At 46.8% G+C, this 18,236-nt stretch overlaps 1 protein-coding gene across 1 annotated transcript; it reads right to left on the bottom strand.

Moving 5' to 3' along the window:
* Nucleotides 1–563: 563 nt before the first annotated feature.
* Nucleotides 564–8,486, bottom strand: SOX4 (SRY-box transcription factor 4). Its single transcript, XM_023624515.2, has one exon. The coding sequence runs from the start codon at nt 4,722–4,724 to the stop codon at nt 3,291–3,293; it is 1,434 nt and encodes a 477-aa protein (XP_023480283.1). The 5' UTR covers nt 4,725–8,486; the 3' UTR covers nt 564–3,290.
* Between the last annotated feature and the right edge of the window lie 9,750 nt (nt 8,487–18,236).

The following is an 18,236-nucleotide window of genomic DNA, read 5'->3' as shown; positions in this document are numbered from 1 at the left end:
GGCATGGCACAAAACCAAGATTTTAACATCACGTACACCTTTCTGCTTTTGAGCAAAAAATTTATTCAACTTTTACACTTCCTAATTGGTAATGGCCTTCTCCACTATATACTGACAATTTCACAGGCTCATTTGTTCTTAATCCGGAGAAAACAATTCTAGCCACTGCTAGGTGGTTCACGACGGCCAACTCAAAGAGAAAGCTGCTTCAGGAACATCAAGTTAAAAAACAGATGAGCCAGCCAGTTTCATCTGTAAGGAATTTTGTGCACGTTGCCCCTCCCCCAAAAATTGAAGACAAAGGGCATTTATTTAAATATGGTAAACTCAGAAAATTCCTAGAAAGCGTGTAGAGTTGACACACATTCAGCTGACGCCATCATTTCAGGGTCAGGGCCTGCCAAATCTGGCGGAGAGGAACTTAGCACTCCCCAAGAAGATGGCAAGTAACAGGCTCCTCTAAGAACTGACTCGTTTCAAAGCTAAGGCAGATGGTGTAGTTTCTACTCAGGTAGGGCACTCCCAATGTCAAGCTTCGGGCATAATAATGACAAAAGTCAAGATTTAGGGTTCAGTTCCAGCTGATTTTATTTCCTTCTCAAAAAAAGTTATTTACAGAAGGTATATATCAACAATCTGACAGGCAGTGAACTTGACATGATTAGCTGGCATGATTTTTTCTTTTTTTCCTCCCCCAAACATTGTTTTTGTGGCCTTCAATTTTAAGACAAATATTCTACACGGCATATTGCACAGGATGGATGGCAAAAAAAAGTTTAAAAACAAAAACCCTTAACGGAACTGCCTTAAAAGGCAGACGTCCTAGTGCCTGTCATGTTATATTAAACATACATACACACAATCTTTTTGCTTATTATAATACAGACTTAAATGTACAAAGATGTTTTCCACTTTTTTCAATCTTTAAACACAACAGCTATAAACCTGAACACATATGCTATCGTCATGCCATAAGACTAAAACAATTATATTTAGCGACAAGTAGAAAGGATTAAATAGTCAAATACAAGAATGAAAAACGCAGTACATAGTGTCGCGAACTCAAATCGGCATTTAGATAGATCCAGTGGTTTAAACGGCACGTTTTTGCTTATAAAAAAAGTGCAAAAAAGATGTGGTTTACAAATTAAAGCTACAGGATCCCTTTTTGCTGTAAATGCACCAGTTTTAAAGCCTCTGGACAGGATAGTATTTTGTTTAAAAAATTTGTCTGTCTTAAAAGCATACAGTGTTTGGCTAATTCCCTCCCCTGTTTATAAGACTGGGGTCGAAGGGTGGACACTGGTGGCAGATTAAGGGATACTGTCACTTTAAGAAGCCTGCAGATTGAAGTGTAAACATGGAGAAATTAGGGGCTGATTTTTTAAACTGTGAGATATTAACCAGCCGCCCTATTATAAAAATCAGGAAATCCAAACAGCGATTTACACCGATTAACACCCCCTTTATATATTTTTTACAAAAATACACTGAGAAAATAATCAAACGTTTTCATCTCTCTTGTCTTTTTTTGTTTTTTAAAAGTGTCAAAAGTCTACATTTAAATATAAAAAATTAAAAGTTAAAACTCTAGCCCTTCAGTGAAGGAGACGTAAAATGGCGTGGGTAACAACAACTACCAAAAAAAAAAAAAAAAAGAAAATAAAGATAAAGAAGATAACAGAAGGAAGGAAGAAAGGAAGGAAGCAGAAAAAAAGAAAAAAAAAGCAAAAGAAAGGAAAGAAAAACAGGGACAAAGTAAGAAAAAAAATGTTTGGCCAGTATAAATACGTCCACATATAAAATGGCATCTGATTACATTTACAAGGAAAAAAAATACGAGGATGGAGCATCGGTGAGGGGAAAAAAACACGTCTTCTCATTTACACCTATAAGGAATAAACACATACACACTGAGAAAAAATTTGGTCCTGAATTGTTTTTTAAAGTCCAGCACAGATTTGAGTTGCGTTTGAATCCCTTAAAGAGTTAAGAATGAAAAAAAGCTGGTGATAATTTTGTTTGTAGGAATCAAACATAGCGCCATCTATCTGCTTTTTATATTATCCTACACTATTTTAAAAACTGCTCAACAGTCTTATACAGAAATCTTTAAAAGATAGACAGGATAACATGCTATATTAACCCCACCAGTGAAATAATCCAACACCATCACGATTCCGATTAAGAGAAGAAAAAAATCTTTTTTTTTTTTTCCCCGAAACCACTCGCCCTCCACTGCCCCGGTACCACATCAAAGTCTCCTCTCCTCCACGCCTGCGGGCCTGTGAAGTCGCACCTCACTGATTTCATATCTGCAGGAGGTGGAGGCCCCGGAGTCGCCGCCACCTTCTCCCGAACGTGCAAATCCATTTCAGTTTTATTAGGAGCCCCTTCCAGGCCAGTTCGTGTCCTTCTCTCCCCCGCCCCTCGCCCTCGCTGGTGTGGCTTCCAACTAGGTTCTCAGGTCATTTCCTAGCGCCGGTCACTCAACATCTCCTCCTCCGGCTGCAGGAGCCAGAAAGAAAGAAAAAAAAAAAAAAAAAAAAAAGGGAAGAAAAAGTAAAAGAAAAAAAAAAAACCCCAAATGGGGAATTCACCAGCGTGGAGTCTCTCAGTCCCGGCGCTCGAACCTGCACGACCCCCAAACCTCTGCCGTCGGTCACACTCCACTCCCCGGAGCCTTCAGTCTTCTTCGGGGGAAAAAAAAGCGGGGGAGGACGGGGGTGCTGAGAACAAAATCCCCAGGGGCGCGTTGGATTTTTTTTTTCTTCCTTCCTTCTCTCTTGACCAAGAAAAGAAATAAAATAAAACAAAACAAAAACACCAAGGGGGCGATGAGAGAGGAACGAGATTCCTTCAGTCTCTAGAAAATTACCAGCTCGGCTTCTTGCTGGGGGTGCAGACAAGTCCGGAAGCTCGTTGGAAAACGGGGGTGGGGGGGGCTCTCTTCAAGCAAAGGGGAGGAAACTCGAAGTCGCTTTTTCGCCATCAACACCACCACCAGTAACAACAATGAAAGGTCGCCCCCGTCTACCGCTGCCTCCCCCGCGTCCCCGCGTCCCCGCGGCCGGGGAGGTGGGGGGATGGGAGCGCGGATGCAAACGCGCCACTGCGCTCCTCTCCGACGCCCGGGATGCGGCCCAAGCCGGCTCTGCTCACTTTTTTTTTTCCTTTTCTTTTTTTTTTTTCATTTTCCCTTTTCTCTTTCCACTCTCTCTCTGTCCACTTTTTTGTTTTTCCTCTCTTGCCCCCACCCCCTGGCCCTCTTCTCCCAGCCCGCGCGCCCATCAGTAGGTGAAGACCAGGTTGGAGATGCTGGACTCGAGCCAGTCTCCCGAGATCATCTCGCTCACCTCGGGCGTGCAGTAGTCCGGGAACTCGAAGTGCGAGCCGGAGCCGGGCTCGAAGTTAAAATCCAGGTCCCGGTCCAGCGCCGACGATGAGCTGAAACTGCCCAGGGACATGCTCTCAAAGTTTGAGCTGGGGTTCAGGTCGAGCAGGTCGTCTTCGAACTCATCATCGGAGGACGAGGAGCCCGAGGAGGAGGACGACGACGACGAGTGGGACGAGGCCGAGGAGGACGCGTGTGAGGGCGCGCTGGACGGGGCGGGCGAGGCGGCGCGCAGGCTGGCGTAGCTGCGGTGATCGGCGGGCGAGCGGCCGGCGGCCGGCGACGAGGCGGCGCTGCTGCGGCCACTCAGGCTCGGCCCGTCCGGCGAGCAGCCCGCGCCGCCGTCCTCGTACAAGCCCAGGGGGTCGCTGGGGTCAGCGCTCGCGCCCACACCGCCGACGGGCGACGACGATGCGCCCAGGCCGCCGAACAGGTAGACGCGCTTCACCTTCTTCTCGGCCAGGTGCTTGCCCGGGGCGGCGAGGGCGGCGGAGGCCGCGGCCGCGGTGGAGGCCGAGGCCGAGGCGCCGGGAGTCCGCGCCTTGTACAGCGCGTGGTGGTCGGCGGCGGCGGCGGCGGCGCCCAGGGGCAGCAGGGCGGCGGCCCCCGCCTGCTCGGCCCCGAAGGACGAGGAGGCGGCGCCGGCCGCCGCTTTCCCGCCGCCGCCGCCCGCCAGGATGAGCTTGGCGTGCGGTTTGCTGAGCCCGCCGCCCGCGCCGCCCGCCGCCTTGGAGCCGCAGCTCTTTTTCTGCGCCGGTTTGGAGTTGGCGCCGCCGCCGCTCGCGCCGCCGCCTCCTCCCCCCGCGCTGCTGCTCCCGCCGCCGCCGCCGCCCCCGTGGCCGCCCCCGCCGCTGCCACCGACCTTGTCGCCCTTCTCCCCCGGCTTGGGGGCGGCGGCCGAGGAGCTGGCGTTGGCGTTGCCGGACTTCACCTTCTTCCTGGGCCGGTACTTGTAGTCGGGGTAGTCAGCCATGTGCTTGAGGCGCAGCCGCTCCGCCTCCCGAATGAAAGGGATCTTGTCGCTGTCTTTGAGCAGCTTCCAGCGTTTGCCCAGCCGCTTGGAGATCTCGGCGTTGTGCATGTCGGGCGACTGCTCCATGATCTTGCGCCGCTCGATCTGCGACCACACCATGAAGGCGTTCATGGGCCGCTTGATGTGCCCGCTCGGCGTCTTGCACCAGCTCGGGTCGTCGGCCTTGCCGCCCGTGGAGGCGGTGGAGCCGGGCGTGGGGGAGGAGGCGATGCCCAGCTCGAGGCCGGCGCCCGAGTCCGAGCTCTCGCCGGCCAGCAGCGCTTCCGTGTTCTCGGCGTTGTTGGTTTGCTGCACCATGGCCCCGGCTCGGCGGGCGCCCACGCGCGCTCACACCCTCGCGGCGGCCGCGGCGCGATCGCCGGGCCCTCCGGGTTCCCCGGGCCAAGTACACGCCGGGCGGGAGGACGCGCGCGGCGGCCCAGCGGGCCCCTCCACTCCTCGCCGGGGCGGAGGCGGGCGACGAGAGAAAAGTCTCCAAAAGATGCGGGCAAGGAGTACTCCGCCTCTTGCAGAGGAGTTATAGTTCCCAGGCTGGAGAGTCTCTCCCTCCCTCTCGCTCGCTCTCTTTCTCTCTCTCTCTCTCTCTCACCGTTCCGTAGTTTGCTCTGTCTCTCGGCTGAGTCTGGTCACCGTGTTGAAGTGGAGAGGAGTTTCTTGAATGCTGCTTGCTGAGCTTCCAAAGCAAGTTTCTCGCCGCCTCCCAGGCAAGTCTTTTTTTTTTTTTTTTTCTTCCCCTGAAGCAGTTGATTCCAGTTCACCAGCGCTCTCAGGAGCTCAGGAAAGCGACATAGTCTCTATCACTTAGTCCCTTTGCTACAATGCAAAGCAAAAAAGACTCTGGCTCCAGGACTCTCTGTGGGCGGAATCGGTACTAAGGAGTTTGTGCAATTATTTTGTTGCAAGGTAGGAAGCCAAAAAGCCTTCATGCAACAGACTGGCATGAATAAATGTATGTTTTCCCCTCCCTTCTGCAAGAAGGGAGCTCGTAATGGCAGAGTTCCTCCAATGCAGAGTCTTAAAGAGCGTGCAAGAACTAGCGACCCGGGAGCGAAGCAGGCCGCTTCCCCTCACACACTGTTTCTCTTGCTGCAGCTTAGAGCAGACCCCAATGCCGCCTCGCGCCTCTTTATCCTTCCACAGTCTTGGCCGCGGCCAATCAGCCGCTGTAACCAACGCTTCCTCGTGCCAAGCCCCTCCCCCGGGCTTCCCATTGGCTTGGAACCCGATGCAATAATAATCTCCGCGTGCAATGAGAAGCTCCATGTCTGACCTCATTCCAATTTACAGAGCAAACTTTTTAAAAGGGCTAGGAGTACAGCTGAGATTTCTGCTGCCTCTTTTTTCCTTTTGCTGTGTGTGTGTGTGCGTGCGCGCGCGGGTGTGTGTGTGTGGTGTGAAGAGGATGTTAATGCATGAAATTATTAAGGGGAGAGACGGAAATGTATTCTAACCATTATGTTAGATAACAAGGGGCTTGGAAGGGGGGGGTATGGGTGAAATACTGTAAATGGAAGCTTTCTGCTTAAAAGCCAAGTGATTATTTTTATTAGTTCTTTTCAGTATTGGAATAAAGAATCAGCCTCTGGTGCAAAATCTGTTCCTCGGCTCCTTCATAAAGCCAAGGATGTAAAAGGGGGAGGGAAAGCCACAACAGTAAATCAGTGGATATTGAAAACCATTAAGAAAGTGGTACCTAGACACCTGTCATCACAATTATTTTAACAACTCTAGGTACAGCACAGATGTTGATGTATTGTGCAAATCCCTTCAGAGCAATTTTTGTGCTGTTTGTGGAAGGCAGAGAAGAGGAATTTTTGCAATAATTACTTGCTCTCCTAACCAAACAGGGGTTAACTATGGTTATTTCATGATTTAAACTCCCCTGTAAATCCTGGATAGCCCAAACAGAGGAGCTTTCCACTGGAACACATTAGGCAGTGTGTTCCATAATTAACTCAATGGGAGAATTTCCATAGAGTTTTGTATAGGATGATGTGGGTAAAGGATGGGAATCGATTGGACCCTCTAAATATTTGTTTCCCACGTTTTCAGAATTAAAGATTGCTTCACTCTCCATCCTTCTCCCCTCAAAACCCTCCTCCTCCTTTCCTTTATGTATATTTTCTTCTGTATATTTGTTACTTGAATCAAATGGAACTAAAAGGCTAAGGCAAAAAAAACTGTAGAAGGAGGTGGTAATCGGGAGCAGAGGAGAATGGAAGCTCTGGTTTATATTAGCCCTGGCTGCTAGTCCTTCCTGGTTTTGTAACCCTGGGGTTTTCCTCATCTGTGATATGGGAACACCAGGAGCTACTTAAATAGGGTTCCTGTGAGGGTTCAGTGAGTTTAATGTATATTAAGCCCTCAATGAATGCTATTATCTTTCCCTTGATAATTCAAATGCCAGGCACTCCTTCTAGAAGAAGCAGCATGTTGTTCAAGAGACTCAAATTGAGGATGGCCACTGATGTGAAAAAATTATCACAGATCTTGGATGTGAACCATCGTGGGATGGTAGTGCCAGCCCTGTTGTCCCAATGATTTTTAAAGATAGGAATTTTGTGAAGAGCATGATGAAGAATGTGGCAAAGAAAAAGGTGTCTAGGTAGTCAGAATACACGTTAATTTGGCCACAAAAATTACCTTTGTTCCAAGGTGTGAAAATCAGAATTCGAGTAAAAATTGCTCTTCCCTAACACCATAACTAGTAAACTTTCTATAGGCCAATGATAGGTGCTTCGGTAGGGCCAACCCAACATAAAGTCAGCTTTCCATTCATATCAGGCTAGTGCTACGCAGTAGATTTCTATTTATCTTGTCAAACGTTTAAAGTATGTAGGCTGGCGAGAGGCCCAGGTTGTCAGATTTAGAATTTTACTGGAAAGAGCACTCATTGGAGACATCTGACTGGATCTCCAAGGATCAACCACAAGCCAGAAAGTTTTTGTGGGTAAAAGCAAATATTTTTTGACCATTAGCTACCCAAGTTATATACTTTTTCTTTTAGAAGGGGAAACAAATCTTAAAAACAAACAAACAAAAAACCCACAGACCCCCTTTTTGCCTATAACAGAGTTGGGTGTGTTATCATGCATTTTATTTTCTTGGAACTGAAACAGCAGAACACACCCCTCAGTGTCTCAATCTGACATAAAAATTGCTCTTAAGAGGTCTATTATTTATAAAATCAATATTTTCACTAGAATAAAAAAACATAAATACTATATTTATTTTGGGAGTTATACCAACTAATGATTTGAGGGTGTAGTTTGTGATAATTCAGTCAAGCTGAGTATCAATATAATTGATTATATTTCTAAAAGCCATTTATGCTTCCACCACTGAATATGATAGGGGAAAAGTGGAAGTTAATCAAAGAAGTCATGGTAATTTTGTTTGTGCTTAAAGCACAGATTTTTAAAAGTGTGTACTAAAAAAATAGCCACTGGCCTATTTCTATTGTTAGATGTATTTTCTGTATTTCAACAAATCAAATAGATTTTAAGACACACCATTGTTACATGTCACTCAGGAAGAAAAACTGCCAATGAAACAGTGACATCCCCCTGATTGTAAGACATCTCCCTAGTTCAGAGATGTTGAAAATGACAAGAAAAACTTCTTAGAATTGAAGAAATATGGTATTAGTAATTTCCACTGACTTTATAAGATTATTATAGTCTATATGAATGCTTAGACTTCTGAAGTAGGTTTGTTCTTCTGTGTCAGTAGTGCTCTTAAAATGTAAGAAACCATGTGACAAATGGCCTTTGATTAAAGTCAGCCTCCTCACCAACTAAGTACGTGCAGGCTGGAATGTATTAGGCCTCTGAATACCAAATAACGAGAAAAGATTTCTGTGTTCTCACTACCTAACTTCGTATGCTTCGTAACCACTTCTCCATTACTGACATTTTTTCCCCAAATACCAGATATTTGGTGGCCCCTACTAAATCAGAACTCAGTGTTCCCTCTGCTGGCTTTGCAGTACATGAAGTAATTCTTAATGCTACTCTTTAAGCCATATTAACAGTAAACCAAGATAATTTTGCAAAGAAAAAAAAATCCTGTTTCAGAATAATAGACTAATTGTCTTTAGGAGCAATGATGTTAGACATTTCAAATTGTGAATTAAGGTAAATATTTTATTTATTTCCCACTAAATAATAGAATTCTATTTGAGATGTAATATTTGCTAACTCATTTCTTTTCTCCTGCTCTCACACACCTGCCCAACATAAAACTCACAGCCATGAAATGGTATGGGGTTTAGAGGGAAATAAGATTCTGTCCTATTGCTTAATACATTCCTATGGCAGAGAAGGGAAAAAAGCTGAAGGAAAATTAGTTTAACAAATCTGGATTTGCACTGATTTGCTAGATTTTGCCTTGCCTCGGTTATAGAAAGTATGATTGTAGGAACTGGTCTGACCTGACAAGTGTTCAGTTCAAATAAAATAAAGAGGGAAAAAACCCTGTCTTCGTTGCTTTAGCAGACAGGGAAGAAACCCTGGGAAATCTGTTGTTATTGGCCTTTGTCAGCTGAAAGGCCCCAGGCTTTTCGCTTCCACCCTTTATGGAAAGGAATCCTCCACCCGAGGCTAATTTACTTCTCAATCAAGCAGACAAACTTCACTCGTACTTGATCCTTTTGGGCTGATGAAGTGGTATTGGAACTAACTTCCCTTTTGGGGGTTGTATTGAAAAATAATATATGGAAGGATTTCTTACTTGTAAAATATCAAAGTAGGATTCTGGGGTAAAATGAAATCTAAGATTTATTTTTACTTAACCTAAGAGATAAGCACCCTGCGTTTCTAATAAATATTAACCACTTTCGCTCCCCTTCTAACCAGCGACCAGCACCTTGAGTTAGCACTTCCTACCAATGCCAACTCATTTTTCCTTTCCTCTCAACTTTCTCATGAGAACAAGCAGAAAACGAGTGTTTGCCCGGGCCACGTAGATTTGAAGCATAATACGAGCTTCTGCTCCATTTCTCGAGGCGGAGGCGAGGCACACCCACCCGGAGCCTGGGTTGCCTCTGCCGCCAGCCGGCTCCCAATCTGGGGAGAAGCAGCCGCCAGGTGGCAGCGCTGAGCCTCCCTGCACCCTCGCGGAGACGTGGGAAAACGTGGGGATGACCAGACGACTTTCTTCTCTCCCTTCCTCCTCTCCCGAGCCCCTATCATCCCTCCACTACCTTTTTTAGGTAGCAGTTTAAACGAGCAGCGGTTAATAGGGTGTGTCAGTGAATTCTGATGATTTTTTTTTTCTCATAAATCAAAGTTTAGGACAACCAACCGCCGCCTCCTGTTCACTCATCGGAAGCTCCCAGACACCGGGGAAGCCAAGGCTAGCTCCCGTTTGGATCTAGTAACTGAAGCTGGGAGATGATCCGTTACCATGGCCGTATCTTGCTGAAGCCGGAACGAGTCAGAACGCGGTTTCTCCGCCAGCCACTCTCGATTTCGGAGATCGGCTGCAGAGAGACGGCGCGCGGTCCTTCACGACTAGCAGAGGCCACCCCTTCTCCTAAAAAAATGGTCTCCCTCGGCCAGAATGCCTCGCCGAGCGCCGCGGCTCGGGAGCGCAGGCACGGCGCCCTTTCTGCCCTGAGCCTGCCCAGGATTAAAGGCGCTCAGCCTCGTTCCGCCGCGGCGGCCGAGACTCGCCTTTCGATTACAGTGACAGGGAGGAAATAAATTGGAATCGACTCAGGCTGTGCTTTTTGGAGGAAAGTCTTTCCTACTGTAAACATGTTTCAGGCGATCCTGTCAGCAGCACTTTAACACCCGTCTTCCGTTTAGGTTTTACGATGGGGAAAGGAGCTGAAGACGCGCGCGCACGCGCGCACACGCAGCCCAATGAAGACGCCCCCGTGCCCTCGCGAGCTCCTAGCGCTCTGAAGTGGCAACCGGCCGCCGCTAGCCTGGGGGTCGTTTTACGGCCGCACGCTCCTCAATCCTCCTACCCCCAGAGTCCCCATGGCCTTTGGCGATGGTGCCCGGTTCCATCACTGACCGGAACTGACAGCCACTTGGCCCCCTTCTCCCGCGCGTGCCCACACCCTTCCCTCTGGACGCCTAAATGCCCTCTGCGCGCTGTGGGTCTGGAACCTACGCTCTAGCTGGCACACCACGTTCCTCCAGCGGCCGGGTATCCCCTCCCCTGTCTCTACAGGCTGAGGCCCCTTTAGCTTGCAGCAGCCTGGTCTCTTGCAGGGGGCAGAGGAGGGCGTGTGTGCGCGGCGGGCAGGGGAAGGAAAAAGCCGTGGGGCGAAGGAAGGTTGACAATTGGTTGCACTCGAATCCTCAAGAGTCCCCTCCCCAGGGACTTCGGCGGGGCAATCGTGCCTCAGTGCCCTCACTCAGTGCCCCTCACTCGTGCGGGAAAGGCGGGGCTTGGGGACAGACGCGGAGTCCGGGAGGGCCGCGAGGCGCCCCAGGGTGCCAAGCTCCCTTGCCAAGGGGTGCACCCGATGCCCCTAGTGATTCGGCCCCTGGTTTCAGGTCTGAGGAGAGGGACAGGTAAATAACTGGTAGAGGCTGCGCCCCAGGCGTAGTTACTAGAAGCAAAGCTTCGTGGAGGGGTTCGGCTCGCTTTGTCCCCTTGGATTCGAGTGTCTCTGTCTTTCCGCGGACCACCGCGGCAGCCAGGCCCGGGAACAAGCGTCCAGGTGGGGCTGCCTCCCCCACCCCGGGGCGCCCCGAAACCATCCTAGTGACCCCAGCACACGGCGTGGCTGGGAGCACACCCCACGGGATCCCCACCCCCAACCCAACAGCCAAGTAGAAGCAATTACAGTTGGAGCCCCGCGGGGAAAGCGGCTGATTTCACTTATGGAAAAACGCTTAAACAAGAGCAAACCGAAGCCGACGCGAGCAAACCAGTTGACCTACAATTGGAGGTTGTGCGAGGGCGGGCTGAGGCGGGCGCGCCTGCCAGGGAGGGAAACCCGCTGGGGAGTGGGCAGAGGGAAGCGAAGCAAAATGTCAGATAAGAGACGAGGGGAAGAGGGGAGGGAGAGGAAGAAAGGCGCTTGGTTGCAGAGGGGAGATGGGAAGGCACGGAGCCCGCTAGGGCGACCAGTGACGCGGGTTAGAGGGGAAGGGCGGCGGGCGCGTGGCGGGCGGCGGGCGCAGGACGCGCGTGCTCGGCCGGGCACCCGATCTCCTCGCTCCCAGCCCTCCCCTTCCGGGATCCCGCCGCAGCCTGACATCACGTGTGGCGCAGACGGCGGCGGGGAAGCTGGAGGGGAGGGGAGGGGAGGGGTGGAGTGGAGCGGGGTGGGGCAGGGACCAAAGAACTCAGTGCCCCACCGCGCCGGGCGTGGCGCACACCTGGCACCCGGGACTCGCCATCTGCTCCAGGCTCACCGCCTCTCGGGCCTGGGATGTGGGCTTGGAGAGAGATAAGGATACTGCCTGGGGAGTGGATGGCTTCGCGTCAACCGCCGCAGTGAACCCAGTCAATCAACGTTTATGGTGCTCCTACTGTGTGCAGAGCGCAGCCTTGGTCCCCTCCAGCTGCTGGGCTCAGGAACTGCGCCATCTGTTCTGTTATACCCGCAAGCTAGAAAAGAATCCTGTATATGTTGTTGTATAATAAATTCGCAATTTGAATAATAATGTATAAGCAAATTCGCCATGCCGAGGAGGGTGGTGGAGGCGGTTTGGGGGTTTGGAGAAGTGTGGGGTCTGGCAGAGTAAGGTTGGAAAGTTCTGTGATTTTTCTGAAGCACCAGTGGCCATTTCCACCCCGTGCTTCCTGTCGCACATTCTCCCAACACAGATCAAAATGAACAATAACAATTTAAAGAAGTAATTTAGTGCCACTTAGTCTGGGCTAGAAAGGTTCACAAATAACTGAAGGCTAGTCCTTAAACACTCCAACTTAACTTATTCATTTCACAGACCTCAGACCCAAAACACTGCCCTGTAACAAGTGTTTTGTAATGTAACTTTACCATCCTGAAAGAAAATTGGTGGATAATATAACCTACTAGCACCTAATTTTTTAAAAAAATCAACGTAATGCTCCAACTACAATATAAAGGAGATCTACAAGATACGTAATTTATAATAAAACAACGTACATTTCACATGTGCATGCTCAGGCTATCTTTCACTAGAACACCCAAAATGTTGTCTAAAATTCTCTCCAGGGAGTACTCCTGCCCAGATGTGAATTATGCACTTATGGGTGCCAGGCAAGTACTAAGTACGGAAATACTATTGATACTCCAAATTCTTAAGTTCACAGTGGATGTGGCAGCTTCTCAGGATAAATCAAGCCGGACTTCTTTCCTGTGGACCCTTCCCCATTGCCTCTGGATTTGGTCACATGACTTGCTTCAGCCAATGGGGCATTAGCAAGGCATGATGCAAGCAGAGGCTTGGTAAGCGCCTGCATGTTGGGTTTTGTGCCCTCGAAACCTTGAGAGCATCGTATTGTGAAGAAGCTAGTCTAACTTACTGGAGGAGGAAAAGCCCTGTGGGGAGAGCTGAGTTGCTCTGCCAACACTAGCGTCTCAGGCATGTGACTGAGGCTATCTTGGACTTCAGTGGGATGGTCAGATGACTGCAGCCACATGAGTGATCCCAGATGAGTCCTGCAGAAGAATCACTCAGATGACAGCCCCCCAGAATTCTGAGAACAATAAATCGTTTCAAATCACTGTGTTGGGGGTGGTTTGTTACTCGGTAATAGGGGACAGAGTAGCATTAATTACAATACCATGTGAGAGATGCCAAAATACAATCCACCCAAGAAGGCTGTCTTTTCTTAATGACTCTGGATCTTCATTAGGAGTTCAATCAATATATTCATCAGTGCCCATGGTAGATATAGGGGTTAGCTGGTCTTGAATAACTCCAGACATCTTATCTACTTTGGTGACAAATTGTGCTCCTTTGCCGTTTCCCACACTTCCCTGAAACTCTTTCTCCCCTCAGGAGGCCTGCTACTCACTAGCAGTGTTGTTGTTATTGCTGTTTTGGTGAGGAAGATTGGCCCTGAGCTAACATCTGTGCCAATCTTCCTCCATTTCATATGTGGGATGCGCCTCAGCATGGCTTGATGAGCAGTGTGTAGGTCCTCACCCGAGATCTGGCTGCAAACCCTGGGCCACTGAATTGAGCGTAGGAACTTAACCACTACACCACCGGCTGGCCCCAGCAGTGCTGTTTTTTTTCATCTCTGCCACCCCTGCTGTTTGTGGTCTCTCCTGGCTAGCTCTTTTCTCTCCACTTTTGTTCCCCCTTTTCCTTCTTCCTGGTCTCATTTCTCTCCCTTTTCTGCTATTGCTTCAATATTTATTTACTGATGGGCAGTAAACAGACCAACCATATTAAGCCTTCAATAATTTGCTTCTTTAGCTTATCTTGTTTTTTTTTGCCATTGCTTTTGCTTATAAATTTCTTTCAGTCAGTTGATGGGGGAGGCATGACTATCAACTCTCTAGACCCTGGAAAAGTGTAGTGTTCACAGGCAGGGTGTATTTCTTTTTTAAAAAATATTATTATCATTATTATTATTATTATTTTGCAGGGAAAGATTCACCCTGAGCTAACATCTGTTGCCAATCTTCCTCCTTTTTTTTTTTCCTCCCCAAAGCCCCAGTACATAGTTGTATATCCTAGTTGTAGGTCATTCTAGTTCTTCTATGTGGGATGCCACCACAGCATGGTAACTGACAGATGGGGGGTGTGTTTCCCCGTGCAGAAGCAAACCTGGGCTGCCCAAGCAGTGGTCAGTGCTGAACTTTTAACCACTAGGCCAGCAGGGCTGTTTCTATATTATTATTTTTGATAAAACCTTATCTGCAAACGCATCTTTGAGAAATAAGTTTCATCATCATCACTTATAAAAAATCTTTCTATTCTTTTTTTTTTTTAGAGATTGGCACCTGAGCTAACATCTGTTGCCAACCTTCTTTCTTCTTCTTCTTCTCCCCAAAGTCTCCCAGTACACAGTTGAATATTATAGTTGCAGGTCCTTCAGGTTGTGCTATGTGGGACGCTCCTCAGCATGGCTTGATGAACAGTGCCATGTCTACACCCAGGATCCAAACTGGTGAATCCCTGGACCACTGAAGCGGAACGTGCAACTTAACCACTCAGCCACGGGGCCAGCCCCATATTCTTTTTTTTTTGTGCTCACCAATAGTCTAATTTTTATCCATCACCATACATATATGCCCCTTTACCCCTTTCACCCACCCCTCCACCCCCTTCCTCTCTGGTAACCGCTAATCTGTTCTCCTTATACATGTGTTTGTTTATCTTCCACATATGAGTGAAATCATACACTGTTTGTCTTTGTCTGGCTTATTTCACTCAACATAATACCCTCAAAGTCTAGCTGTGTTGTTGCAAATGGGACGATTTTGTCTTTTTTTATGGCTGAGTAGTAGTCCATTGTATGTATATACCACATCTTCTTTATCCTTTCATCCGTTGATGGGCACTTGGGTTGTTTCCACATCTTGGCTATTGTGAATAATGCTGCAATGAACATAGGGGTGCATAGATCTCTTTGTATTGTTGATTTCATGTTCTTTGGATAAATACCCAGTGGTAGGATAGCTGGATCATATCAAATTTCTATTTTTAATTTTTTGACAAATCTCCATTCTGTTTTCCATAGTGGCTGTACCAGTTTGCATTCCCACCAGCAGTGTATAAGGGTTCCCTTTTCTCCACATCCTTTCCAACACTTACTATTTCTTGTCTTGTTAATTACAGCTATTCTGATGGGTGTGACGTGATATCTCATTGTAGTTCTGGTTTGCATTTTTATCGGGTGTAATTCTAATGCCGTGGGATGGTGTACCAGTCAGGGTTCTCCAGAGAAATAGAACCAGCGGGATATATATCGATTATGGAGGCTGATGAGTCCCAAGATTTGCAGTCAGCCAGCTGGAGACCCAGGAGGGCTAATAGTGCGCTTCCAGTCCAGAGGTAAGGAGGCTCAAACCCAAGAAGAGCTGATATTTCAGTTGGAATCCTAAGGCAGGAAAAAAACCAATATCCCAACTTTCAGGCAGTCAGGCAGGGGAAAAGTCAGTCTTTCGTTCGGTTCAGGCCTTCAGCTGATCGAGTGAGGCCACCCACCTTAGAGAGGGGAATCTACTTGATTCAGTTTATCAATTTAAATATTAAACTCATCCAAAACCACCCCCCAGAAGCACCCGCAATAATATTTGACCAAACATCTGGGCACCTCGTGGCCCAACCACGCTGACATAAAATTAACCATCACAGACAGTTACCAACAGTCCTGCCTTACAGAAATGACTTTACTCAAGGATGGTCTTTATGTATAGGTTTGAATAAATAGCCACCCAAGAAGACACCTTGATGGAAAATAGGGAAGATCTTCAATCCTCCCTTCTGATATCTTACCTCTCCAACCAATAAATAACAGCAAAGTTTCCATAATTAGGATTCATCCCTTCAGATTATAAAATACGTATATATAATATATATTTTGTATGTGTGTGTGAGGAAATTCGGCCCTGAGCTAACATCTGTTGCCAATCTTCCTTTTGATTGAGGAAGATTGGCCCTGAGCTAACATCTGTTGCCAGTCTTCCTCTGTCTTATATGTGGGACACCACCACAGCATGGCTTGATGAGCAGTGTGTAGGTCCACACTGGGATTGAACCCATGACCCCCCGGGCTACTGAAGCAGAGTGTATGAACTTAACCACTAAGCCACCAGGTTGGCCCCTATAAAATATATTTTTGTAATTAAAATTCAGATTATCCATGAAGCTGTTGTACTGAGCTACTATTAGGCAATAACAGCTTACAGTGCAGTTCTTTATAACAGCTGTTCTAGTCGGTTCAAGTAGATTTTAACATGGGCAGGAGCGGTTGGGGAGAGGGAAAGAGAGAAGATCACTTTGAGAAGGGGAGGTGTGAATGTAGTGCTCTCAGCTAAAGGGTATGGGATGATGGGTGAGAAAAGAAAGAACTGAAGGTTAAAATATGCTGCCCTTCTTAAACACACAGCTTTAATTTCTTGAGACTGGAAAGTCCCCGATGTTAATATGCAAGATAGTATCACTGGAATTGCTTCAAGTTTAAGGTATGATATGGCTTAGCTCAGAATAGATAGAGCTTTCCTTTTCATGTATATGCCTCAAGGGTAAAGTGAAAAAGAAAAAAAAAAAGACTCCTGAGGAAATTCCATACCATGTAATTAAAGGATATTCTTCACTGACTTTCCTTTAGAAGTAATTTTATTATGATAATCTTTGCCTATAATACTAGTAGTCCGAACAACAGTTTTTAGATGATTAGAACTTGGAGGATTTTTTTTAAAAAGCAATAATCAGAGAAAATGTTATGTCTTTGTGTTGGTTTAGGTATTCTTTACTGTATTTGTCTTAATAGATGGACTATGCTGAGATGTAGCAATGTCCTGAAAACTCAACGACTCAACACATTCAAGTTATTTCTTACTGATGCAAAGTCTACTGTGGGCCCAGGAACTCTCCAGGATGGCTGTCTTTCCCAGCACTTTCTCAGGGTACTAGACTGAGTGGCTCCCTATCTAAACATGTGGCCTCCATGGTTGCCCTGAAAGGGAGAGCGTAGAGAACTCCCACTCACTCTTAAATGCCTCTTCCCAGAAGTCACACCTATCATTTGTGCTCATAGCCCATTGGACAGAACTAAGCACATGGCCCTGCCAGAAGGCTTGAAATATGGCTCTCCTCTGTGCCCTAGGAAAGAGGAAAAATGGGTATGGGTGAATACTAGAAATTTGTTCCGCATTGCTTATGGAATTGATAAACCCCATCTAAATATGCAATGAAGTGAATTTGTTTTAAGGAAATCCTGTTTTCCTTTTGGCTGCATGTAAAAATCAAAGTTACACTCTGCCAGGAAAAATTTTTACCTGGACTAATATTTTAGGATATTGTTCTTTCTTTTTTTTTTCTTCAGATTTTTTTATTGAACTGTAATTGACATACAGCATTATATTAATTTCAAGTGTACAGCATAACAATTTAATATTTGCATATAGTGCAAAATGATCATCATAATAAGTCTTGTTAACATCGTCACCATATATAGGTACAGATTTTTTCTTGTGATGACTGTCATTATTTTTTTTAATTTGTTAATTTTTTTATTGATGTTATGATATTTTACAACATTGTGAAATTTCAGTTGTACATTATTATTTGCCAGTCATCTTATAGGTGCGCCCCTTCACCCTTTGTGCCCACCCCCCACCCCGCTTCCCCCTGGTAACCACTAAATAGTTCTCTTTGTCCATGTCTTTGTTTATCTTCCACATGTGAGTGAAATCATACAGTGTTTGTCTTTCCCTATCTGGCTTATTTCACTTAACATAATACCCTCAAGGTCCATCCATGTAGTTGTGAATAGGACAATTTTGTCATTTTTTATGGCTGAGTAGTATTCCATTGTATATATATATACCATATCTTCTTTATCAAGTCATCAGTCGATGGGCACTTAGGTTGCTCCACGTCTTGGCTATTGTGAATAATACTGCAATGAACATAGGAGTACACGGGTCTCTTGGAATTGCTGATTTCAAGTTCTTTGGATAGATACCCAGTAGTGGGATGGCTGGGTCATAGAGTATTTCTATTTTTAGTTTTTTGAGAAATCTCCATTCTGTTTTCCACAGTGGCTGCACCAGTTTGCATTCCCACCAGCAGTGTATGAGGGTTCCCTTTTCTCCACAACCTCTCCAACATTTGTTATTTTTTGTTATAGCCATTCTGATGGGTGTAAGGTGATATCTTAGTGTAGTTTTGA

The sequence above is a fragment of the Equus caballus genome, chromosome 20 (genome assembly GCF_041296265.1).
Source record: "Equus caballus isolate H_3958 breed thoroughbred chromosome 20, TB-T2T, whole genome shotgun sequence".
Lineage (NCBI taxonomy): Eukaryota > Metazoa > Chordata > Mammalia > Perissodactyla > Equidae > Equus > Equus caballus.
The sequence above is the reverse complement of the archived record's forward strand: the minus strand, read 5'-3'. Positions and strand labels throughout refer to the sequence as shown.

What these genes read in the sequence shown, in the direction of transcription:
- SOX4 (XM_023624515.2), bottom strand. Translation starts at nt 4,724, where the DNA reads ATGGTGCAGCAAACCAACAACGCCGAGAACACGGAAGCGCTGCTGGCC.